Genomic DNA, 27610 nt, shown 5'->3' with positions numbered 1-27610 from the left:
GAGGAGTTAGTTCGACAGTTGGGTGAGATGGCATCGCATGGGCTCAGAGATCAGGATAGGTTGGACAGAGCCTCCAACTATGTCATATGGAAGACCAGAATCTTAGCTGTTCTGGAAGAATATGATCTCGAGGCCTACGTCAAAAGTGTTGTAGTTGTTCCTGCTGACAACGATCAAAAGAAGAAGTACAAGGCCGAGCAGGGGAAGGCAAAGAGGCTCATTCTCGATGGAGTTCGAGATCATGTGGTCTCACACTTGCAGGGCAAGGATACAGCCCGAGAGATGTGGGAAGCCTTGTCTTCTCTGTATGAAGGCTCTTCCGAACAGCGAAAGATGTATTTAGAGCAGAAGTTGCAGTGGACCTTGATGCAGAAAGGAGAAGGGGTGAACCTCTATCTTCAGCATCTTCAGGACACTAGAGACCAACTTGCTGCAGTGGGGTCCACTCCTCAGCTAACCACGATGGTGAGGATAGCCCTGAATGGAGTCTCAGATGAATGGCAAGTTTTCGTCCAAAGCATATTGGGCAGAGAAAAACTACCTTCATGGGAGGAGATGTGGGCGGCTCTTCAACAAGAGGAGTTAAGGAGGGACCTAGTGAAGGTCAACCTCAGTGGCAGCAGTGGAAGTGGCACAAAGACGAAGGAGGAGGAGGAAAACGCAGCTCTGGCATTGAAGGGATAGCAGAAGATGAAACGAAAGAAGGACATTTCGAAGGTGAAATGTTTCAGTTGTGGTGAGTTGGGCCACTACGCATCCCAGTGTCCTTTGAAGAAAAAGGATAAGGATGAGAAACATGATCCTAAGACCGCTTCAGCAAATATTGAAGAGGAAGAGTTTGCCATGAGTGCCCACGCATCTCCAGGAGGTAGATGGGGCAATATTGAGTTGTAGTCGGGAGGACTACATGTGGGTAGGATCCTTGATGAGTCTACCTCTTGGACCAATTCCTTGCTATGGGAGCCCAAGATTGAGCAATAGCGGGATGGACTTAGTGTCAGATGATGCAGTAGAGTGTTTGGAGGACAGATGCAGTAGCTGCGGACCAGACACTGATCAGCGCAGAGCAAGGTTGGCAGCAGTGCAAGAGTCAGCAGCAGCGCAGAAGATTCAGAGGGTCAGACTCAATAGCAGTCATATTCCAACATTCATTGTATTATGTTGAACACAGTTAAGTTCAGCTAATTTTGAATATTTGTCAGTTGGTTCTCTCAACAACTGAGTTGCAGTACGGATGCAGTGTTAGCAGTGCCAGTGCTAGCAACATAGCAAATGCAACGTTTGAGAGGGAGTTGTAGTACGAATGCAGCAGTGGCAAAGGCAGCGTCGTGGGCAACAGTACAGTAGCAGCAACAACAACAGTGCAAAAAGGAGGTGCTTCAGAAACAGAGCAGCATGCAGGTGGACATTGCTGCTAGAGCACTTTCAAGTTTCCTCGCTAAGAGGGAGTGTTGGTTTTTGGTAGCATCGGAAGTGCTCTAGCCTTGAAAATTGGTGGAGAGGCTAAGGCACATGAGTTCTAAAGAAGCCAGAATCCATTTGGTGAAATTCCAACCGGATTGTATTTTATTAAAATAATTAATATTTTTAATGGGGTTCCTAAGCCTAAACTTAGGAAAATTAAAATATTAATGGGTATTAATTAAAATATGGGTGAGAATGATCTAGAAGGCGGATCAAGTCATGTTTTAATCTTAGTCGTTGATTAGAGACTTAATTTCGACCATTGAAGACTCAACAGGAAAAGTATAAAATGGAGGCTTGGGGTTCATTTGAAAACACACACAGAGAGATTGAGGAAATCGATTTTCTGAGGTGAGAATTTCTCAAGAGGAAAATTGATTGGGGAGATCTTGCAGCTGAGGGGTAGAGGGAATCCGGGAGAAGGACTTTCCGAAAAATACAGAACAAAGAGGCGGAGAGAGCTTACAGAGAGGCAGTGCAGTAGTCGGGTGAGCTGACGCAGAGAAGTTGCTTGTCACACAGAATCCAGAACTGTCAGATTTGTCGAGAACTGCCGGAACTGCCAGGAGAGATGACGTGGAGGGAAGAGAAGGTGACGCAAAGCCAGCACAGAAATAGTCGGGGTTAGCCAGTCTTGTGCCGGATCAGCCGGAATTGTGCCGGGTGAAGTGAGGTAAAATTCACTCAGATTTTCTGCTAGTATTTTTTATGTAAAGGGTTTCTAGATGAGCATCCTAGAGTTGTATTCAGATATTTCTCCTGCATAATAATAAACCCTCAGAACTGCTGCATCGGTTTTCCCGCATTGGGTTTTTCCGGGGACTGTCGTGTCCAAAAATAAGTGTCCTATGGGTTTTTCTTTGCTCTGTTTTCTGTTTCATGAGATCAAATATTTAATAAGTGTAGGCTGCAGAAGTAATTTTCTTCAGTATTCAGAAGAATAACTTGGTTAATGTATATTAAAAATCAAGTAGGTGAAGTAGATTCAGATTTGTTGCAGTGGGGGTTCCTTCGAGTCTAGGAATTTTCATACACATGTCACGGATAACTCCATAGAGAGTACATATTCCTTTGCACTTACATATTTCCATACCAGAGAAAAGAGGGCAAAGTAGCCTCACCTTCTAGTTGGGTTTTCTCCTATAAGGGTTTCCCAGGGTAAAACTTGTGCCTATTGTGGATGGTGTGTGTGTATTTCTTTCTATTCGCTATCTCTTGTCTTTCAACTATTTTAGTTATTTATGTAAAAAGTCAACAATTAAAGAATTTGAAATATAAAGTGAGAAATTAACCTACATAGTATAGATATCAATAATTTTATTAGATCTATTATGACGAATTGTTCCAATGAGATATCCACAACAGTTGACAAATAAATTCAACCACACAAAGTTTACAACCTAAGATAGAGAAAATGAGAACGTAGTAGATGTTGAATTTGTGTAACTAGAACTCCCCAACAGGAATGCTACTCCATAAAGTGATTATGTTTGGCTAGATGAATTCAAATGAATGATTTTACAATCACCACTAATACATGTTTAACTTTATACGACCAGGAGGGATCAAATGACCAAGGGAGTCAATGGCTAACAGTCAGCCTTGGGCACATTGATAAAAAAATGATGATTGTCTTGCTCCTTGAAATAAGGTCAACTCGGTTGCACGTGGACGCAGTCAAGCTTAATCACCCATTTAATTGCACATGCAAACCCTCTATATTGAGCATATTGCTGCCCAAGAGCATTGAATTGTCCATGAGGTGGCATGATGAATCATGTATTAAACTATTTGCTAAGTTGGCTCCAAGTAAATCAAGTGTTGGAACTAGCCCAATGGTGTGCTAGAGGTTGGACCATGGTCACACTTGCAGAGTCAAGTGCACTGAGGGGCAGACACTAGTTGCATGCTAAGGTAGCGTGACGATGGGTAGGCATTGGTCATGCACCAACATAGTGGAAGGAATCCCTTGTAAAAGTTCAGCATATTGAAAGTTGATTGAATATTGGCACGGACCAAAAGTGCATTGATGCATGGATCAGAAATAGGGCAATAAGGAAGAGACAAGGTCAAAGGAAGACAACCCATCATGACCAATTGGAATTCCACAAATTTCGGTTGAATTGTCCAATCGCACCATCGTGGCCCCTACAACAATGCCGACACGCAAGATTGCACAACATGGTGCCTGTGCAACCAAATTTTGACTAATGTGACCAGGTCAATGCAAGACGACACAACCTAAATTGTAGTGCATCTTAGAAAGAAAGAAAGAAAATTATTTTAATGTATTATGACACAACATTATCTACCATTTTGAAAGTGCACAAGGAAAGTTCACTGTGACACACGCTTTGGGCCAAGCATTCTAAGAAAATAACTGTCATGAAGCAATGACCAATTGCGCGTGCTCAGACTTGGACAGATTATTGTCTAACTTCTACTCAAGGCGAGTACAAAAAGTGATCCCTGATCTCATCCAAGATCATGTGAAATGTGATGTAAAATTAAAGTGAAGATACTTGTGTCCAAACTTTTTCTGCAGCTATTGTTGACAACTTGTAAGTTTCTGAATTTAGGCTTATGTGATTTTCACCAAAAGATAGCATACAACTTGTATATTGTTTGTTTCTGACAATAGGCAGAAATGAAACCCAAAAAGTCTTGAGAAATATGCTTGAAATTAGTTTAGGCTATGTATAATGATTCTGTTGGTCTTCTAAAAGACTTGATGTGGATTCCCAATGTTGGATATACTAGACTAGAAACTATATGTATTAACACCCACAAGCGTAGAAATAATACTTATTCTTTCTCACAAATCCATCAAGGCATAGTCAAATCATATAATGTTTACCCATGTCATAAAGAGGATCGGATGGTACCTCTCCCGGGTCCTAATAGTGCTGCCAAAGCCGTCCCGCACTTGAGGTACACATTTTCTAATATTCCCAAAAAGGAACCTGCAACAGAGCCAAATGTTTTTTTTTTATTTGACATTGCCAGTCACAAATTATTTAATATCTATTCTCAAATAAAACCAAAAATGCAGCAGAGCCAAATGTTTTTTGATTATATGTCATACATATCCAGTCACAATTTATCTAATATCTATTCTCAAAATGAAACCAAAAATTAGACCCAATGTTGCTTTTGAAAAATGAAACATATTGATTTTATTTCAAACATACAAGACATTGATTTAAATATTGATATTGCATATTACTTGGACTTCAAACAGAATAGAAAATAGAAAATAGTTTCCTTTCCAAATATAACTCATTAGGCTATAGCGAATTTTCTAATAACAAATGATTAAAATTGCTGCTCAATTCTCTAAGAATTGCACAATGTTTCATTTGTAAAAAAGAATACAGAAATGCAAATATTGTTTCACTCCAAAACACTTCCTTTTAAATTCCATTTTCCCAAAGTTCCTTTAAAATGATGTACTAATTGTTTACTTCCACAGAAAGAGAAACAAAAATGAGTGGATTGCTTTGTTTTTAAAAAAAACCCTAAAGGTTGCGGTAGACTTTGTTTTTCAATTATTATTGACAAAAGTAAAAAGCTGTTCAATTATTCAACTTTTAAACTATTCAAAATATTGATCAGTTGTCCTTTTATCATCTAAAATTGCATAGCATTATTATGAAACACGCAAAAATAATCCAAAAAAGCTGTTCAAAATATTTTGCTCCCAAAAATAACGCACTCTTATTTTCTTACAAAAGGTTGCCTCATTTTTGTTAGACACGAGAATATATATATATATAGAAGGTACGAATCCCAAAAAGAATCCAGGAAAACTGGAAACATTATTTTGTCTCCAAATTTTAATGAATAAAAAATACATTAATTTCCGAAAGCTGTATAACTTGACAGTTCCGTTTGCTTTGGTAACAACAGAAATTTATTGAATTGTTTTTTTCCCCTCAAAAGCTAAGATTGGACCGTATTTTTGTTTTAATTTGTATTCTAAAAAAACAATTTCACGGTTCCTACTTTTCTTTCGAAGAAAAAAAAAGCACACTTTTATTACTGTCTATGATCTTCCCACATTGTTCCCCAGTTACAAAATCTCTCAGTAAAGTTCCATGTTAACATCATATCTGCTTAATTGTACCTCTTATGACATAGCTATCTTCCTAATATAAACTGTTATATATCATCATTACAGTCTTTCTATAGCAAAAATGTATCATCTTTTTCTTTTTCTTTCACGGTTCCTACTTTTCACAAGGAGAATTGGCTAAATTTATATTTCCAATATTGAATACGCACTATTGCTATCTGAAAAATAGAAAACACGCCAAAATTATGTCCTCAAAACCTCGCTAAAAGAATGCCTGGTTTTTGTGCCTCCAACAAGTTATAGTTTTGTAAGCTCCAAAAAATTGTACAATTCTCATTCTGTGTCAAAAAATGGACCTGTACACTTTCATAGTAGTAAAAAATTAAATCGCAAATCGCCTGCGGTTTAACGTTTAAGTAAAGGGTCTGCCATATTAATGAAAATACATAATAGCTTCAAATTAAAGATGTAATCTACTTTTATTTTAAAAACTAATTTGAAGTTAAAAAAAAAAAGGATATGCAATTGTTAAGAAGATGAATAATAGCTTCAATTTTTTCGTCAAAAATCCGAATATTCTTTTATTTCTAAAATAAAATTTGAAGTTTGAAAGAAGGATCTGCATAATTGAAGAAGACGCCTGATAACTTCAATTTTTTTAAATAAATCTGTCATCTTCTTTACATTTTCAGAAAATAGTATGAAGTTTCAGAAAAGAATATACATAATTGAAGAAGATGCATGATAACTTCATTTCTTTCTAAATAAATGTGTGCTATTCTTTTACAATTAGAATTCATTTAAAATTTAAGGAGAGGGTCTTCAATATTGAAGAAGATCCATAATAACGTCATAATTTTCTAAATAAATCTGTAATATTCTCTCTATTTCAATTAATATTTAATCATAGCAAAGATTTATACCATGGGGCACGTGGACACCGACGGAATGCAAGAAATGAGCACCATGCGTTCCGCAGCACAATGCGACTAAAGTCCAAGCAAAGGCGACTTTATTACGACTTCTCTGCAGCGATTCTTCCTTTTCTTTCATCATTTCTTCCCATTTCTTCATATTACTCCCGACACTTAACGCCGACTCCCTCTTCTTCGACGGGAATCCGTACTCTGTCAAACTACGCGCCAGCTCTCCGGCCACGACATTGACATCTAGAAAATCTCCGTCCTGTTTTAGACGGACTGCCGCCATTTCCGTCAGCATATTAACGGCGACGGACTCGACGCGGGAGTCTGAGAGCAGAAGGTTTCGAACCCGCGCGGCACAGCTTCCGCACATCATGCCTTGTATTTCTAAGATTAGAGAATTAGAGCTAGTCCTCGCACTCGCCAATTGCTGCTGCTGCTGTTTCTGCTTGGCGTCCAGGTAGGCAATGTCTGTAGCCTGAGCACGGCAGGCAAAGGAGGGTTTTGCAAGTAATTTTGCGTGGCGTTTGCATTGGCTGCTGTATAAGGTACTGAGGAGCAGGGTTCGATCCCCATTACGTTGCCTTGCGTGGAAAATTCTGTGTAGATTGTTCTCATTTAAGCCGTGTTTCAGAGAAATGGATTGGAATATAAGCTGTGCCGCGGCCATCTTCGGGCATCAAAATTGGAATTCAGGTGACAAGATGACTTAGAGGAGCTTAAGCAGCAGTGCCAGGATAGTGTGCTATAGGATTTGTAATGTTACTGACACGTGTTGGCTCCGGAGCCCTAAAATATTAGGAAAGAAATTAAAAAACTGTCTAATTTCAGCGTATATATTTGCGTGTCACTCAGATGGATAAGGTCCACCATGCTTACTGTCAATCCGAGTGGTGTTGCCAACACCCTTGTAATCTCACAAAAACATTTCGTTTTGTTTTTTCCTGTCATCGGCACGCTTGTCAAATTGTCATTCATAAACATTGGCTACCCAGGTTATAGTGTGTTTTCTCAATTGTGACTCTCAGAATACTTTTGAGTATCCAGGATAATTGTGTTTTTAATCGTCAACGGGACTACTTCTCATGCGTGTGTGAGTATATGGTTTACCAATATAATTCCAACTACATAGGTTTTTCCATACTAAAGTCAAACCTTAAAGAATTTATGCTTATTGAAGTTAGGAATAAGATGCTTAGTAGTCACCCGGAATAGGTTCAATAGTTGGGAGGTAGGTTTCCCATTCATTCACTATTTATATTCAAGAAATTTGGATTTTCTAATAAGGTTAAAAAGGTTAAAAATGGTAGGTGGGTTTTTTTCATAATTTATTTCTGAAAAGGAAAAAAGATGAGTTCATGCAAATAAGGCGAGAAGAGTTAATATATCTAAGCAAGAATAATCCAAAGTTTTTCTTGCAAGAATTTCAACCAAGGAAGAAGCAAATTGAAAATAATATTACAGCTAATCAATAGTTTGAATATGCAAAGCAACTCTATGAGAAAGAATCAGAGGTGGAGCCTCCCTCCAGGATCAACACAACTGCAAAGCTCTTCACGTTACAAGAGGTGGAGATTGGAATTAAGAAGTTGAAAACAGGAAAGGCAAAGGACTTGGTTGAGCTTCAAGCAGAGTATCTAAAATGGGGAATGAGCACTCTTGCACTACACATCATGGAAATATTCAACAACATCATTCAGCAAGGATTCCCAACAGAGTGAACAACTAGCCTAGCAATACCCCTTTTTAAAAGTGAAGACATTAATAATCCTTCCAACTATAGAACCATTGTGATCAATCCTTTGTTTGCAAAGCTTTCGGCAGCATGGTAGAAAATAGAATTAGTAAGTGGGCAGAAGTAAAAGAAAATAGGGCAAGAAGACAAGCGGGTTTTAGGCTGGAGCATTCTACAGTGGATCATGGCATCACGTTGAGACACGTTGTTGAAAAGGTTTAGGAGGACAAAGAAGAAGTATTATGCTGCTTTGTTGACTTCAAAAAGGCATTTGACACAGTTCCTAGAGATAAGTTGTGGCGTAGAATGGAAGAACTTGAAATTCCTTTGCATTATAAGTCGTTGTCCATAGACTCTATGAAGAGGTAAAAGTCGAAATTAGAACCTCGGCACGTATTTCAGAAATATTTAGAAGTGGCATTGGAGTCAAGCAAGCTTGCCCTCTATCTCCTACTATTTTTGGCTCTTATATTGATAAACTGGAAGAGTGGCTAAATCTGCAAGGTGGAGATGGTGTTTGGTTGGGGGAGTTTGTGATAAAGCTTCTTTTATATGCGGATGATCTTGTATTGATTTCTAAATCAGCCCATGGATTGCAAATGCACCTATATGCCCTTGAACACTTTTGTAGAGCAGTGGGGATGCAAGTCAATACTAGCAAGACCAAAATAATGATTTTCTCTAATAAAGGAAGTAGAGCCAACATATGTTTTTCTCTGAAGGCAACATTCTTGAAGAAGTAAATGAGTACAAGTACCTCGGGATTGATTTCAACGAGAAACTTAATTGGGAGGACTACAGAAAGAAGATAATTTTAGGAGGGTGGAAAGCATTATATGCTCTTCAAAACAGATGTAGAGAGGCAGAGTTATGGGATTGGAAAACGACTAAAGCACTTTTTAGACTCCTAGTTTGTCCAATGATGCTATATGGGTGTGAATTATGGGTTAGCAGCACCCCCATCTCAAAATGGAAACAAATTGAGAAAATCCAAAAATACTTGATCATGAACAAGTTCAAAATAAAAATGTTGGTATCTTATGAGATAATGTTGAGTGAAACAGGAGCAACTCCCATCGAAGCAATTGCTCTGGTGTGGCTCATAAGATATCTAAAAAAGAATTGAGCAAATGGGAGTAGGTAGATGGCCTAATGTTATCTTCAATGAAGGTATGAGTAAAAGAAAGAAAATATGGATGAAACAAACTACATATGGATGCAAAAATGGAATATCTACCTCAATGCCTATCCCACAAATAGCAAGGAGCTAAAGGATTTTGTTATGGAGAAGTTTCATAAACGAGTATGGGGAAAAGAGTTGGGTAGAAAGAAGAAGTACTACATTGAGGAATTCAACCCTACGTGTGATCTACAACAAAAAGAGTTCATTGGAGCTAGCATTTCGTGGAGGGCAAAGGTTCTTATTGCTCAATTAAGAACCAACTCGCATCAACTTTGATGTGAAACAGGATGGTGGAAAAGGCCTAAAGAAGCTTGGGAAGAACGAGTGTGTACATTTTGCACGTCTGGGGCAGTGGAATCAGAAAAACATTTTATTTTGGAATGTGATGCATTCAAAGACATCAGAGAAAGTTATGGGAATATGCTAGCATCAGTTTCTTGGCATTGTCTTTTCAGCGAGGGGATCGTTGGAAAGTTGGGCGAGCTCATCATCAATTTCAACAAGAAAATGATTGAATTGCAAAAGATGAAAAACAGGGAACTAATAGCCCCAAAAACTATTTTTAGTCTCGTGGACGTTAAAATATCATTTCATATCATTTCTCTTGCTAAGAGTTACCAATTTTTAGATATATTTTTGGGCTATAGTTACAGTGAGTTAGCTTGATTTTGAGCACATAACTTAATACTTAAGTCACTCTAACAAATTACTAGTTAAGTCATTCTAACAAATTACTAATTCCCATAGCAAAGAATAATAAGATTAATAGTTGTAATGTAACATAGTCCCTCTACCGTTAATTAATTGATTAAGGTTCTACTCAATGACATATTGCCTAAAGTAACACCTAACTAAATTAACCGAAAAATTAGTGTGGATGCTTATCTGATTAACACATGTTACTACTACAAAGGTCAAAAGCAAACATGTTATCCATATCATTTGTACACATCAAACCATATATTGATAAAACCAAGGATTATCGGTAAACAATAGTGTTTATAACATATTATATCACATAATCTTTGTAATGATAACAAGTGACGTGCAAATTGTTGAAAAGGACAAGTGTGCAGGGCAGCCATATATGGGAAAGTTGTGTCAAGACAGAAATGTTTGTGAAGATGTGGGAACCTGCATTAATGAATATTGATTATAGTGCAGACAACTCCACACTAAGCATTGAAAAATTAATTAAGGATCGGAAATACTATTAATATCTATTCAATGAATCAATGCGCAATCAAACCATCGCTCGAGTGCTTAACAACATTTACTCTCATGCATTGTGTAATGATTACTGATTGTAAACATATCAATAAAATTGTATTTATCGATATTATAAAATAGTAATTTCGGCATTATTCAGTGAATCCACGCGTAATCAGCACATTTTTCGAGTGCTTGATAACATTTACTGTTTGTAAACAAGTCAACAATATGCACAAGTCTTCGCAACTAGTATTTGTCATCACAAATTGAAACGATGTGTGACTCTCCTTTGCACACTTCTTTCGAATGACACATTTCTTCTGCACATTGGAAGCTCCATCCACACCTATGCATTATGCACAAAGAACTTACATCTTTCGACTTCTTAATATGATTTACTCTGACGCAATGTCTGATGATTTTTTGTTGGAAACATATTAAGAAGATCATATTTATCGTTATTATAAAATAGTATTTTCGTCATTTATTCGGCGAATCGATGTGTAATCAACACATTGTTCAAGTGCTTAGTAGCATTTACTGCTTGTAAACAAGTCAAGAGGATGCATTGAGCTCTGCAACCAGTTCACTATAGTAGATTGAAATTGTTATGCTTCGCACACTTCTTGCATACATTGCCTCATTTGTCGGCAACATTTTGGCAAAATGTTACATAGATTCAATTAACCTATCACGGCACACAGGACATGTAATTAGGACATCCTTCAAATGCTTAATAGCATATTAAAATAATAATTAAGGCTTAATCCTACAATGAACCAAAGGTTCCTTCCCGGATAACATAAGCAATTATTAGGTGAATTGACACGCAATCAGGGCATCGTTCCAATGATTAATAACATTGATGCATTGTGTAACGATTATTGCTTGTTAACAAATCAAGAAAGATCATATCCATCAATATTATAAAATAGTATTTTTTACATTTATTTAACAAATCCATGCATAAACATGGCTCTGCAACCAATATCCATTCTAGCATACTGGAAGGATGTGCAGAAGAACGATATGTATCGTAGGACCTTTGTTCCTGTTAGTTTTTGTAGCATTGGATGGTGTTATAGTCTCAACACTTGTCAAAGAGGCTAAGAAAGACTAGGACTCCATAACCCATAAAAGGTTTGAGGAAAAGCTACCCAGAAATGCCTTAATTAAGTTAATTAATTAGTAATTAAAATTTTCCCAAGTCTAACTTAGGGAAAATGATTAATTAACAGTAATTAATTGAGGAAGGTGATATTTCTCTAGAAAATCACATGGATCAACTAGGAAATGATTGAAGCCAGTGATTAAGTTTTAATCTTGGTCGTCGGAGTCCCGACTAGAGATTATAATAAGAGGTTGTTGGGTAGATGGAGGAACAGACTTGAGATCGATTTCCTTGGGTAGTTCAACTTTCTAGAGAGTAGCAGCAGTTTGCTGGAAGAATTCAAGCCAAAGAGGGGATACAGAGATAGAGAGGGAAAGAGACAGTGAGTTCGGAGGAAGTCTTCTAGTTCCAGAGAGTCAACAACAAAAGGGTCGTATTTTCCAGAGAAGCTGCACAGGGCCAGCGTAGATAGCTTCAGAGGGAGATCAATTTTGCCGAAGGGAAGGGTAATTTAGTTGTAGTTGGTCTAGAAATTCTCCAGGAGGCCAAGCGAATTCCTTACAAAGGTAAAGTCAGCCAATACGTCATTTTTCCAGTAGTTTTGTGGCTTAGCGAGTTGGAGCTTGTGCAAGCACTACGTAAAGGTTGTACAACTAGCTAGTTTTTCCAGTAGTCGGAGTTGGATCAGGCGTGGTGTTGAGGTATTTGCATCAGATATTTTTGCCAGATTATTTTGCTAATTGGATTGCTAGTTGGACATCCATATATTGTACTCAGAATTTCTCACTGCTGCTTAATAATAAATACCCTCAACTATTATAACCAGTTTTTCCACATTGGGTTTTTCTAGGGACTTTTGTCTAAAAATAACAGTGTTATATTTTTGTGTGTGTGTGCCAGTATTTTCTCAGTTTCCAGTTTATCTTCTGCGGTATTTTTTATATGTGAAGATTGAAGTGTGATTAATTCGTTGTTGCCATAGTAATAAATTGCATAATTAATTTATTAGTTAGAAGAATTAATTATAGTTGCTACAATATATTTTCAGTAGTGAAATTTCCACATGGTATCAGAGCAATTTTGATCACACAAGGATCAGAAGTGGAAGAAGAAAATTTGTTGTTTAGGGGGAGAAGCAGGATGGATTTTTTGAAGGCTACACAGTGCCTAGCTACACAGTGCGAATGGTTGGGCAGTTCGATTTTTCAGTGCAGGATTGGCAGAAAAACTCGACTTTCCAGAAAGAGTGATTCCAACAAGCAGAGGGAGCACCAATAGCTTAGATTTTTGTTGAGAAGATTCCTTGTTTGGGAACAAAAGAGTTTTGTAGCAATTCCTAGAGCAGAATCAGCGTAAGATGGAAGAGAAAGATCACACGCCAAGGGAATTTCTCTCAAAGGGTTTCTAGTTTAGAAATCCAAATTTCCGGTTGCATATAGCAGTAGTTGCAAGTATATTTTCTCACTCCAGAAAAGAGTGTGAATAGTAGATTCAGCGATTGAGCAGGTGAAAGAGGGATTTTTTCATTCCAGTTTCAGAGATGGCCACAGTTGAGCTTAGTTATAAGGATAGGTTGGAGTGAGCTTCAAATTATGTCATCTGCAAGACTAGTATGTCCTTCCTACTAGATGAATTTGGTTTGAAGACCTATGCAGAAAATGTTGTGGCAGTATCGACTGATGTAAGTCAGCGCAAAGAATACAAGAAAGAGATGGCTAAGGCAAAGAGAATGATCCTAGATGGAGTTTGAGACCATATAATCTCGCATATATCTTGCAAGAACACTGCCAAGGAGATGTGGGATGCTCTCGCTCAGCTATATCAGAATCCTTCTAAGCACTGGAAGATGTTCTTAAAGGAGAAGTTGAGAAACCTTAGGATGCATAAGGGTGAAGGCATTAATCCCTTCCTCACCAAAATGTAGGAAAACCGGGATTAGCATGTAGTAGTTGGGGAGGCGTCTCAAACCACAGAGCTTGTGCGTTTGGCCCTGAACAGTGTCTCCGAGGAATGGGAAATATCTGACCAAGGAATTTTGGGATGAGATACATTACCAGGGTGGGACTGAATGTGGTCAGATCGGCAACATTAGGAGATGAGACGAGCACTTACGAAGACCTCCATCAACAGAAGTAACCGTAAGGGTGAGGAGGAGGAATAAAATGTGGCCCTTGCATCAAAGGGTCACAGTCAGGGATAGGGGGAGAAGAATAAAAAGAAGGACCTATCTAAGGCCAAGTGCTTCAGGTGTGGTAAGTTTGGCCACTACAATACTCAGTGTCCTCAAAGGAATAAGGACTAATAGGAGTAGGACGAGGCAGCAACATCCACAAACATAGACAAATTTTCCTCCAAGTTGGAGGAAGACTCTATCATGTTTGCAACTATACCCCCATGAGTGAGGTGGGGCGATGTGGAGCTATAGTCCCAGAGTTGTGGAAAGAATTGGGCAGGGTCTAATAAGGTATCTTGTGCATGGATCATTACCTTGCTATAGGGGCCCATAATATTCAATAGCAAGATGGATTAGTATCAATTGATGCAATCAGTTCTAAAGTGACAGTTTCATACTAGTTGCAATCAGGTGTTGAGGAGCGCAAAGTAGTGTTGACAGTAGAGTAGGAGGCTCAAATGCATAGTCAACAACAATGCATTTTCTTCAGTGGACAACGTAGAGGCTAGTAGCATTCAAATTCTTATGAGATAGATGAAGCATAAAGATAGAGTTGATTCAGTATTTTGGATGCTTCTCAGTTGCAGTAGCAATAGCAAAATTTGAGATGGAATTGTAGTGCAAATGCAAAGTTGGTAGCAGTATAGAAATGTTAGTAGTAACACAGTTGCAACATCAGAGTTGTGCGGTGGTTGGTGGGTAGTGGTAGGAATTTACAGTGGCCAAACATCAGTAGCATATAAAGGGTGTTGTAGAGACAGGGTGTTGAAGAAGTTCAACACTAGAACATATTCCTTGCTAAGAGGGAGTGTTATTTTTTGTAGCATTGGATAGTGTTCTAGTCACTAAAGTTATCAAAGAGGCTGAGAAACATTATTAATCCAGAACCCATAAAAGGTTTTAGGAAAATACACCTAGAAATGCCTTAATTAAGTTAATTAATTGGTAATTAATTTTTTCATAAGTCTAACTTAGGGAAAATGATTAATTAACAACAATTAATTGAGTAAGGTGGGATTTCTCTAGAAAATCATACAGATCAACTGGGAAATGATCTCATTCATTGATTAAGTTTTAATCTTGGTCGTTGGAGCCCCATCTACAGATTGTAAGAAGAGGTCGATGGGTAGATGGAGGAACATACTTAAGATCGGTTTCCTTGAGTAGTTTGAATTTCCAGAGAGTAGCAACACTTTTTCGGAAGAGTTTGAGCAAAAGAGGTGACACAGAGACAAAGAGGGGAAAAGATAGTGATTCTGGAGGAAGTCTTCCAGTTATGGAGAGTCAGCAACATAAGGGTTGTATTTCCTAGAGAAGCTATGTAGATCCAACGCAGATAGTTTCAAAGGGACATTGATTTTGCTTAAGGGAAGGGTAATTCAGTTGCAGTTGGTCCAAGAAACCAAGTGAATTCCTTCCAAAGGAAGAGTTAACCAAGGCGTCATTTTTCCAATAGTTACGGGGCTTGCACAAGCACTGCACAGAGGTTGTACAACTAACTAGTTTTTCCAGCTGGATCAGACATGGTGTTGAGGTATTTGCCTCACAAATATTTTGGCTAGATTATTTTTCTAATTGGATTTCCAGTTGGGCATCCATAGATTGTACTTAGAATTTCTCGTTGTTGCTTAATAATAAAAACCCTCAATTGATGCAACCGGTTTTCCCACATTGGGTTTTTCCAAGGACTTTTGTCCAAAAATAATGGTGTTATATTTTTGTGTGTGTATGCCAGAATTTTTTCAGATTCCAGTTTATCTGCCACAATTTTTTATTTGTGAAGATTGCAGTGTGATTGATTCATTGTTTACAGAACAATAAATTGGATAATTAATTTATTAGTTAGAAGAATTAATTCCAATTACTGCAATTGAATTTCAGTAGTGAAATTTTCACAGTTCCCTCTTTTTTTACAAATTCGCGTACGTTACCCCTCCGTACATATCAACTCCCCACAACAAGGATTCACGGACACTAAAACTTAATCAAGGCTTAATCTTTTTATTAACATATATCTTTGTAGATCTTAACGACAAGTACTATTGAAATCATAAGCGTTCGTAGCGGAGTAATGGTAAAATTATTATATAATTAGAGCTGATGTGAATTCAAGCCTATTGAATTTTTCTATTTGTTGTTGTTTATTCATACTACAGAGTTGTCGCCTTTTTACATTGTTTACAGTAAGAATAAATTGTAATGGGTTCCTCTCGTCTAAAGGTTGTCCGGATCTGAATGAACATGGGAACACAAATGAATGAAATATGGACCCATGCTCAGAATCTAGAAATGAAATGGAGAGAAAGTTTAAGCATTCTTGTTTCAGTGTTGTAGAAAGCAACATGGCATAGTATACATCACCCAGTAAACCCATAATCTTTACAATATCAATGGTCAAAGTTCGATACACCAGAAGGAATGAATCAACAAGTCCAATTGACATTTATGAGAAACTCATAGCTTATAGATGCACTATTTATGGCAAGATAATTTATATTATTGTTTGTCTTGTTTGCTTAGCTACCGTCTTGTTGTGAACAAGGATGATGAAGAAGTTGAGAGACCTTTGTAATGCAATAAACAAAGAAGAAATTGTTTCAAATTGCAACTTGTTCAATGCTTAAAGATAGTAGCCATTAAACATAAGAAATTAGAGAATGGGGTAACAACGACTCCAAGATTTGTTGTGAAAAATATGTAAATGTAAAGGAGTCAGTGTGAGGTTTGTGATTAGCTAGATTATGTACATGTGAACATAGCTTTCCGAAATGATATAACCATGATCATTGATTTAACAATACTGTCTTATAAGTCATGTGGGTATATCTCTATTTGCTACACCGGTTACATAGACAAAATCACATCGAATATAATAATAAAGTATCAACTTTTATTTGTCCAAATTACATGAATTGTGCATTATTTTGATTCCATGTAATCTAGTTACTGCTTACTAATTTTACTATCTGTATTTGTGTTAATATTGAAAGTGTTTTTGTCATTGCAATTGTTTTCGTACCTATTGAAAGAAATGCAACTCGTGAAGCCTGTAGATTTACCATGCATATTTGGCCTTGGAAATAGAAAACTGGTAAAATAAGTTCGGTTCTATTATTGAATTTTGGCGAATTGGAAGTAATGTTGAAATGTGCAAACAAATGCATAAATAGTTTTTAAAACATCTTTATTTCGACATCCTAAACTAATTTATTTAATTAAAGAAATAAATAGTTTGATAAATTGTATTATTAAACTTTGTGAAAAACCCAAAACATCTAAATGATATGTAAGGCACTCTATGGTTTGCAAATTGCAATGTGTCGAATAACTATTTCATTATTAAAATAATGTGACCACAATTATAAAAGAAGATATTGTAGGAGGCATGGTGAAAGGAGTAAAAAACAGACAAGAAATAGAGAAATATGCAAAAGTTTTCATTGAGCAGAGTGTGCAAATGCAAAAGAAGCTTTAATTGTGTGGAGGAAGATTTCATTGTGGAAACAAAGTTTTCATTATGCGGAGTGCAGACATGTGCGAGTACACGAGTGCACAAAGAACTAATATATAATATTATTGAGTATTTTCTCAATATGTATTTCCAGGCTCCGCACAATGCATGAATCTGCACCTCCATCCTTTGCATAATGTATCAATGGTAGCAGTGGCAAGAGATAATATGAAAATCTTAATATTTCATTATAATTCTAAGATAAATGTTGGGTGGCCACGTGTATAGAGTGCAGAGGTGCAAAAGCCAAAATAATAACAAATGGCAGAAACGATTGCCAAAACAAAGCATTCTCGAATAATGACAAAATGCAGACCCCACATTGCTTTTATCAATTAATATTACATCTTCACACTCTAGAAATTGAAATGTGAGGCATAGCCATTTCATTATTAGCCATTAAGATTTGAAAAGAGATTTGTTAATCATATGATTAAGCATTAATTAACTTTTTAATATTTGCTAATCAGTGGTGCGAAAAGTTGATATGTGTGGAGGAGCAACATATACGAAAGTGTAAAAAGGGTGGAAAAAAGCTTCTACCGCACATATCATTCTTCTGCATATCCTTCCAGACTACTAGAACAGATACTGGTTATGGAGCCATGTTTATGAGTGCATTCTCTGAATAAATGTTGAAAAGTATATTTTATAATATCGATGGATTTGTTAAAAAATAGTAAACATTACACAATTTGTTAGAGTAAATGTTGTTAAAATTTGAAACACTCTTCGAGTTACGCGTTGATTCACCGAATAAATGTTTACATTAATTGTAAATGTAAACAAAGAAATACCCAAATTAAATTAGGGAAATATTTTAAAGTCATGGAAATAATTTTTGGTTTACAGAAAGATGGGGATAATAAAATTTTACACATGGAGTAGGTAAATCTTTGACCAAGGAATTTTGGGATGAGATACATTACCAGGATGGGACTGGATGTGGTCAGATCGGTAGCAAGAGGAGATGAGATGAGCATTTGTGAAGACCTCCATCAATGGAAGCAGCAGTAAGGGTGAGAAGGGTGATAAGAAGGAATAAAATGTGGCCCTTGCATCAAAGGGTCCCAACGAGGGACAGGGGGAAAAGAAGAGAAAGAAGGACCTAGATAAGGTCAAGTGCTTCAGGTGTGGTAATTTTGGCCACTACAGTACTCAGTGTCCTCAAAATAATAAGGACTAGCAGGAGAAGTAGGACTAGGCGGAAACATCCACAAAGATAGACAAATTTTCCTCCAAGTTGGAGGAAGACTTGGGAAATGGAGTCTGAGACCATATAATCTCACATATATCTGGCACAAACACTACCAACGAGATGTGGGATGCTCTCACTTAGCTATATCATAATCCTTTTGAGTAGCGGAAGATTTTCTTGAAGGAGACACTGAGAAACCTCAGGATGCATAAGGGTGAAGGCATTGATCCCTTCCTCACCAGAATTTAGGAAATCCAGGGTTAGCTTGTAGTAGTTAGGGAGGTGCCTCAAACCACAAAGCTTGTAAATTTGGCCCTTAATAGCGTCTTTGAGGAATGGAAAATATATGGCCAAGGAATTTTGGGATGAGATACATTACCAAGGTGGGACTGGACGTGGTCAGATTGGTAGTAGGAGGAGATGAGATGAGCACTTGTGAAGACCTCCATCAACGGAAGCAGCAGTAAGGGTGAGAAGGGTGAGGAAGAGGAATAAAATGTGGCCCTTGAATTAAAGGGTCCCAGCCAGGGCCAGGGGAGAAGAAGAAAAATAAGGACCTATCTAAGGTCAAGTGCTTCAGGTGTGGTAACTTTTGCCACTATAGTACTCATTGTCCTCAAAATAATAAGGACTAGCAGGAGACGTAGGACCACGTGACAACATCCACAAAGATAGACAAATTTTCCTCCAAGTTGGAGGAAAACTTGCCAAGTTTGCAACTATACCCCCATGAGTGAGGTGGGGTGATATGGAGTTATAGTCCCAGAGTTGTGTAAATAATTAGGCACGATCCAATAAGGTATCTTATGCATGGTTCATTACCTTGCTATAGGGGCCCAAATTATTCAATAGTAGGATGGATCTGTGTCAATTCATGCAATCAATTCTAGAGTGATAGTTGCATACTAGTTGCAGTCAGGTGTTGAGGAGCGCAGAGTATTGTTGACAGTAGAGTAGGACGCTTAGATGCAGAGTCAGCAACAATGCAGATTCTTCAGTGGAAAATTTAGAGGCTAATAGCAATCAAATTATTAGGAGACAGATGAAGCATAAAAACAAAGTCGATTCAATATTTTGGATGCTTCTCTGTTGTAGTAGCAGTAGCAACAATTGAGATGGAATTGTAGTGCAGATGCAGAGTTGGAAGCAGTATAGAAATGTCAGTAGCAGCACAGATGCAATATCAGACTTGTGCAATGGTTGGTGGTTGTTAGTGTCCTATAATATTAGGATTCATAATTTTGAATTGGCTATGGTTAGTCTTGTAATATTGTACATACTTTTGCTTTCTGCAAAATGTTTTCCATATTAAAAATTAAAAAATGTAAAGATGGTATGTCCTAAAAGAATAATCAAAGGACAAAAAGAAAGAGAAAAAAATAAAAAAGGTGAAAAATATGAACCCCAAAAAGAAATAAAACAAATCATGAAAGTGTGCAAATTCAAATGCCACTACTTTTTACTTTACTATGCAAAATAAGGTTGTGTGCAGCTTGTCAGAAATGCCACAATCCATGATGGTCAAATAGCTTAATCTTGACTTATTCATGCTTTAAATTTTATGTTGATAGATAGAGAATAAAGATCTAGCCAAACTGTTTAACCTTGGCACATCAATCGTTAGGTAGAGAATAAAAATGAGCTCATCAGCTTAATCTGAGCCATTGGAAGTTATAAGGTTAGAATTAGATAGTTTTCTTGTCAAAATAAAAGAAAATAAAGGGTCAGCAAGCTCAAATGCTTCCAATAAAGTGAAGAAAAAATGATGGTATAAATAAAGGGTAGGTAGAAGAAAGGTTGTAAATGTACAAGGTTGCTGAGTCAAAAACACATTTATCATGCCTAATCTAATGTTTCATGTGCAAGAGCATTTATGAGAAATAAAAGATGTTCACAAGCTAGTTTAACTAATTTCCCCTCATTTCACTATGCCCCCACATGCTTATTTGTTAATTTCCCCATTATCCCTTTATCATTTATAAGTCCCCTTTTTCCCTCATTTTGACCCTTACCCCTTGGTTTCACACATTTCCCTAGTAATTACCCTTCAAAAATCATTTCCCTACCCACAACACCCTTTCACTAGTATGAAACCCATTCCCCATTGCGAATATTAACTTCCCCCCTTATTAATTTCCCTATTTCCCTTCAAAAACCCAAAAAACCCCCTTATCCTAAGTTTTTATCCCCCCACATTATTTAATTAACTCCCCACTTCATATTTCTCGACAAACCCTTTTAACCCACCAACCCTCAGTGCAGTTAAAAAACCCCGCCACATAACCCCTAGTCCCACTTTATTAAACCCGCCGTTTATATTTAATCCCTACCTTATTTACTAATTAATTACAATTATTTGTAATTAAACCCCGAGCCCCGCAAATCCCTTTCCCAATTCCCTACTACTTTAGGAGAAACACATCAGCCATCAACATCTAACACTCAACTGATTGAGAGACAACTCAGTGTTGAGGTTTCTTCTTTTACCAAGCTTGCAGATAAGGAAAAAGATATCAAGGACAGGTACAAGGATATCAAGTTGAGAAATGAGAAGTTGAAGGCTGAAACATATGCCAAATACTTCAACCACACACCAGCTAATCAGAGCAGGTTAATGTCAGATTTTGACATCAAAGCAGGGAAAATACAGGTGTTCTTCGTGCAACCTACTGTTCAGCAGCCAAAAACATTAGTTGGTTACAGGAAAACTGATTTCGAAGTGTTGACCAGGGATGTTCATCCCATTGACCAGATTGAATTCCACAAGCAGGTTGGAGAGATGATCTACTCCACCTTGACAGGGAAGGCCATGGCTGCACATAAGCTGCAGAATTCATTAGATAACATTACAACCCAATATAAATTGGAAAAGGCCTCCTCACAGGCCAAGGACAACAGGATCAAGTCATTGGAGGACTTGGTAATTGAGCTGGGACATGATCCCAATGACATCAAAGCTGTTGAGAAGTTGATCAAGAAGAAGAATGAGGACATTGCAGCTCTTAAAAAACAATTAAAACTTCCTCATTCAGAGCACCCATAGACAAAAGAGGTCCTGGAGAGCCAAACACATCAGGAAGAGATGATGGACCTGGTTTTACAATTGAATGATCAATTGAAGGAAATGGAAAAGGAGTTAGATAGCTTGATACAGGTAAAACAAGCTAGTTTGGAGACTGCCCCTGCCACTGTTATCCCAATACTTACTACTGCAATACCTTCCACTTTGGCAGCATCATTAGCTCCTACTACTCCAATGGCTACAACACTGCCAGCTTCTACAACGTCTACATCAACAACAGGGTCAACGGGTGATGAGGATAGAAAATTGGTCAAGGCAATGGAATACATGTCCATTCAGACCACAGAAATGAACAATCTTAAGGAAAAGGTGACCAGTGTAGAGACTGAATATAAGCTTGCACAGATTATGCACAAAGAAGAAGTGCAGAAATCAACTAGGATGAATGAAAGAATAAAAAACTTGGAGAAGGAATTGACTTTAAAGGAACCCCTTGGATAGGCTAAGGAACAATTATGGGCCAATATCATTGACTCTGCCAATGATATTTGGCCATCCATTCAAGTAATTTTTGAACAGATTGACTTAGTGAAGCAAGCTACAGAAGCCATACAGAGAGTAAAAGCAGAACTGGGAGACATGCCAGAGGAAGCTGCAAGGATCATTCACTTCCTCAACTCCAAAAATAAGTATGAATTGCAGGAATTAGAGATACCTGGAAAAACAAGTACAATACTAGAAGTAAAAAGGGTCCTCACCAAGAGGAATTTAATGTTAAACCTTGAAGATAAGTGCCAAACCATGCAACTGGCTATAGACATATTCATGGTTAAGTTTGAAGTTTTGAGGCAAAAGGGTTTGCCCAATCCCTTGGTAATAAATGATAAGTTAATGACACAGAAGGACTACAGCAGGAAAATCAGAGAAGTGGCCAGAGATCAAGTGAAAACTTCATCTATGAAGGGAATACCAACTGGCAAAGTCCTATACCAAACTTTTGAGAACTTGTTTTACCTCCAGCATGAGGTAAAACACCTTTTTGTGAATAAGCCTACTTTTACCAAGTAAATGGAGGCAGATTAGATTTACAGGAAGATGATAAATATCCAATTACTAGATGCTTAAACATGGGAGAAATTAAATGACTTACTGTAGAAATACACATTCAAAATGTACAGTAAGATTGAAAAGCATAGTAAAAGGATAATGACAGGCCACCCAGATGAAAGTGTATCAGTTGAAAGGTCAGAGTGAATAGAACATCCAGCGTGAAGACCAAACAACAAAGCAGAGATTAAAAGGAAAAATATCAAAGATTAAAGATAGCATAACCTAATAAACAGGGACAACAAACAACAGTTCAATATTTGTCTCTATCTTCTTGCATGAAGATATTTCTTTCTCCTAGATTAATTCCCAAGACAGTTTGGGATATTTTGTAAATTATTTTTGTATAAATACTTCATAATTCGAAGTATTGAGTGTGGATTGCTATACATTTGTAGAGTTATTTTGATCATAAACCTAAGGGTTATTGTACCAATTTTTCAAGTCAGCAGACTGGACCAAGTAATAAAGAGATTGCATTACAGGATTCATGTGTTGAACTATTACAGTGAAGTATTTTCTTTGTCAAATTTGTTATTTTCTTATGTTTTTCACAAACTTGAATGTTATCTAAAGTTGAATGAATTAACTGGAAATTTATCTCAGAATTTGTTTAAGTACACTCTATTTTGAATAGTTGATCATTTACATGTTTTCTTCTGATATCCAGATGTGAGAATCCTTAATTGCTCTCCCATCCCGGCTGACCTCTTTCACTTTCTTCATAATCCGGCCTAAGGAACCCTTAATTTCTCTTTGGATCCAATTGAAAACCACTTCACCATCTAGCCTTGATATCTGAAGTAACTCTGCTATCTTGCCCTTGTAGACACTATTTTTAGAACTTGATCCAGTCCTGTTTGCCTGATATTTTACCCCATAGCCCAATGGTAAAAGACACCCCTCTTTTCATCTAAGTAAGTGATCCCACCACCAAATCCAAATCAAAACCAAAGTACAATCATTGTTAGCCTAAAATCAAATAACTAATCAAAGTTAAATCATAAAGAGAGAGCCCTCTCTAAGAATTAGGAAGGCTAGATCCTAATCTCCAAAGTAGGTTTATGGTTACCTCTAATCATTTCTTTTTTAAACAACTCTAGAGAAATATTGGAGTGATAACATATTGGTGACCATACTGGGGAACTTCGATCCTCACTATAATAAGACTTTAAGGAAACCTTAAATTTCATCTTGTGCCCCTTAAGGTCATTTTTATAGTTGTTCTTGAAAAGGTTTTTTAAAAACAATTAAAAAATTAAAAAAATTAAAATTATGGCTCCCAAAAAGACTCACTATACCAGGGAAAATCCAGATCCAAACCCTGCTACAATAGTTGATGACCCTGACAAAATTTTAAGAAAACCAAAAAAGGTAGAAACTCAAGCAAGTAGTAGCCAGTTAGTTAAAGCAAATTCACTCCCCGAGGAATTATCAACTTTAGAGGAAATTCCATTTGATTTGTCATTTGACCTCTCATTGTTTAGAACTAAATCAAAGAATGCAATTCATGAAACTGTGTTAGACCCTAATTTTATTCAATTCATTGAGTCAAAAAAGGTGCCTATACATCCAGATTTAGATAAACTTGTGTTGGATACTTTTGACAAGCTAAAAGCTTTAACCTCCACATTGATAAGCCATATAGATGATGCTTACCTTCAATAATTAGTTGAATTAGCTGCCCTCATTGCTGCTGCCTCTAAAATTTCTGCACAATCTTCAATTACTGTAAATACACCTTCATTTACTACCACCTCACCAATAATATCCACCACAGTCCATTCCCCTAAACCAGTTATTCATCAGCTTCCTATCCAACAAAACACCTCAACCTCATCTAATTCATCTCCATCCATTTCAAGCCCTTTCTCAAACACCAACACTTTACCCCCTAGTCAAGCCAGAATCTCAACCATGGCAGAAAGATATGCACCTTTGGTTTTACCAACATAGCTCCATGCCATGCCCCAAGATTATCAAAGAAAAATCTTTTTGTTTGATGCTACTGGTCAGTATACTGTCCAATAGCATGTGAACAAAATGACTAACTATTTTGAGTTGCATGAGATTGATGAATTTGATGTCCAAATGTGGTCTTTTGCCCAAACATTAACTGGGGATGTTAAGAAATGGTTCAAAGCTTTACCTGCTAATCATATTCCAGACTTAGATGCTTTTATAGATTGTTTATTGATAGATGAGAGAGAAAGAAAAAACCTCTGCAAATACTTTTTGAATATGATAACATTAGAAGAGCTCCTAATGAGTCAGTTCAGGATTATTGTACTAGGTTCAATAGCATCTACAATGCAATCCCTGCTAACATTAAGCCTCCAACAGACCTAGCATTAATCAAATTCCCTGATGGTTTTGACACTGATATGTCATGCCAATTAAGAGAAAGAAACCCTAAAACATTGGAACAAATGCAAGTAATGTTGTTAGTGTAGAAGCCAATCTATTAACTAAGAAAGCTAGAATGAAAAATGAAAAAAGAGTTGTTATTAAAGAGGAAACTTCAACTTCTGATGGTAAAATAGATAGTTTAGCAAAGAGTGTAGAAAGAATAATGGATAGATTAGAAACATGGAAAGGAAAACTCAGTGGTAGAATCAACAACCACCCCCAATAAGAAACCCCAACTTCAGGAAGAATCCTAACACTGGAAAGAATGCAATACCAGATCAACAAATTAGGCCACCCTTGCAGGAAAACTATGTTGAGGGTTCACAAAGCCATGAGGGAGAGGATGACACCCAGATAAACTTATTAGGGATCAAAAATGAAGATGTTGTTTTTCTTACTCAGGAAGAACAAGAATTATACATGCTGCAACAATTGCAATTAGAATCTGGAGAGTCCTTTCACTTTAAACAGGGCTATGAATATGCTATATATGAAGTTCACAAACAGTATAGCCTAAGAAGTAAAAAGAACAATGATACTCCCACTAAGAGATCAATCCAAACCCAAACTAAAAAGATAACAGAAGCTCATGTAACCAAAGTCCTGCAAATCCTCCCTAGGGGAACTCAGGAGACTTCTAGCCAAAAAATTGTAGATATAACTTCATCTGAAACTCAAACTGAAACTGTTACTCAAATCATTCCAAATAAGAGAATTCAAAACAAAACTGCTGAAACACAGACTGAAGTGCCTAATACTGAAAAAGAAGATAAAAACACATAGACCACATTTCCTAAGGAATATCTCATCCAACCAAACAAAACTCAATTTCCATTTAACATTAAGACTGAGATAGCAAAATTGAAAATATCAGTTCCTTTGACCGAGCTAGTGAAAAATGAATCCTATAGATCACAGATCACTGAAACATTAAATATAGGTGAAAGAGAGGATGCTGTCAATTTGAATGATGATCAACATGAGTTATTGTTTGGTCCTGAAGTAAATGGCACCCATCAACAAGGGGGTATCCCTCCTTTCTACATTAGCTTGAACATTCATGATAAAATATTACATAATGCTATGCTAGACTCAGGGGCATCCCATAACTTAATGCCAAAAGCAATCATGGAAAGACTAAATTTAGATATCACCAAACCATATAAGGACCTATTTTCCTTTGACTCTAGCCAAGTTAAATGCCTCGGCCTGATCAAGGATTTGTGTGTAACTCTAGTTCAATGCCCAACAAAGGGTATTGTGATGGACATAGTAGTTGTTGAAATCCCACCCAAATATGGAATGATGTTATCTCGCTCATGGGGAGAAAATTTGCAGGGATCTTTACAATTAGATATGCCATATGCCACCATCTCTGTTATTGGTCAACAAAGAAAACTTTATAGAGAAACCTTGATGAAATACATGGTGAGTAGTGCAGAAAAACCACAAAATTTCCCTATATACTCCATGCATTTTGATATGGACTCTTTTATCTTGTTCAATTCAGAACATGACAAAAAGGAAATCACAGTTGCAGAAGAAAAATACAAAACACCTGATAATGAAAACATTTTTCATGAGTCTCTAGGGCATTTGGATTTTTATGGATCTCTGAATAGACTAGGAGTAGGTGCAGGAGTGTGGATTCACAACATGGAAAACAATCATTCTAAGGGTCATGCATTTAGATTAAACTTTAAATGCACAAATAACATGGCAGAATATGAAGCTATAATCTTAGGACTACAAATGGTTAGCAAAATTGGAGCCAAGAGAGTTTCTATAATGGGAGACTCAGAATTGATTATTAAACAAATCAAAGGTGAATACTCTATAAATAATCCCAGACTGAGCCAATATAGAGAGTTTGTCCTAGATTTGATCAAAGACCTTCTTGAAACCGACTTTGCTGCCATTCCTAGGAAACAGAATATACAAGCCTATAGTTTGGCCACATTTGCTAGTACCTGCAAATTGCCTTTTCAGCCCAACCACCAGTACACTGCAGAATGAGACAAAGGCCTGTCATACTTGACAATTTGAAATATTGGCAGATTTTCTCACAAGATTCTCAAATTTATGATCTCATGAATGCTGAAGGTGAGTTTCAAAATTGTAATATAGATACAGATTGTACAGTAGACAATGACATAGATAGTGGGAAAGATGTAAATATTTTAGATATAGGTAAACCCACTAATTTCACTAAACCAAAAATAGATAACTTAGAAAATGTAGAAATAGAAGAAATAATGAATGATGATCCTGAAATTCTAAACCTTGAAAATATTTTTTTGCCTAAGGGATTAGTCCCCTTAGAAGATTTGTTTGATTCAAATGATGTAGCTAGGAAACCAAAAATGGAACCTTTAAGAGCAGATATAGAAGAATGTAACATAGGAACTGAAGAAAGACCTAAGTTCATTAAAATATCAAAAGCCTTGCCTCCAGATGAAAAGGTTAAATATATAAATTTGTTCACAA

The 27610-nt window shown here is 37.0% G+C and overlaps 1 protein-coding gene across 2 annotated transcripts in view; it reads right to left on the bottom strand.

The window, feature by feature from the left end:
* LOC149254022 (copper-transporting ATPase PAA2, chloroplastic) overlaps window positions 1-7277 on the bottom strand; it is a 407965-nt gene extending 400688 nt beyond the window's left edge. The window contains exons 1-2 of one of the 2 annotated variants that reach the window (XM_089460050.1): window positions 6463-7277; window positions 4350-4427 (exon numbers count right to left, since the gene is read on the bottom strand). In XM_089460050.1, coding sequence (XP_089316176.1) covers window positions 4350-4427; window positions 6463-7132 — 748 coding nt within the window. In that variant the 5' untranslated portion in view covers window positions 7133-7277. The remainder of the gene's footprint in view (window positions 1-4349; window positions 4428-6462) is intronic. The other variant, XM_089460049.1, reaches the window with a different exon arrangement.
* Between the last annotated feature and the right edge of the window lie 20333 nt (window positions 7278-27610).

The sequence above is a fragment of the Pinus tabuliformis genome, chromosome 7 (assembly GCF_031772625.1).
Source record: "Pinus tabuliformis cultivar Carrire ecotype Pingquan chromosome 7, CPIR1, whole genome shotgun sequence".
NCBI lineage: Eukaryota > Viridiplantae > Streptophyta > Pinopsida > Pinales > Pinaceae > Pinus > Pinus tabuliformis.
The sequence above is the reverse complement of the archived record's forward strand: the minus strand, read 5'-3'. Positions and strand labels throughout refer to the sequence as shown.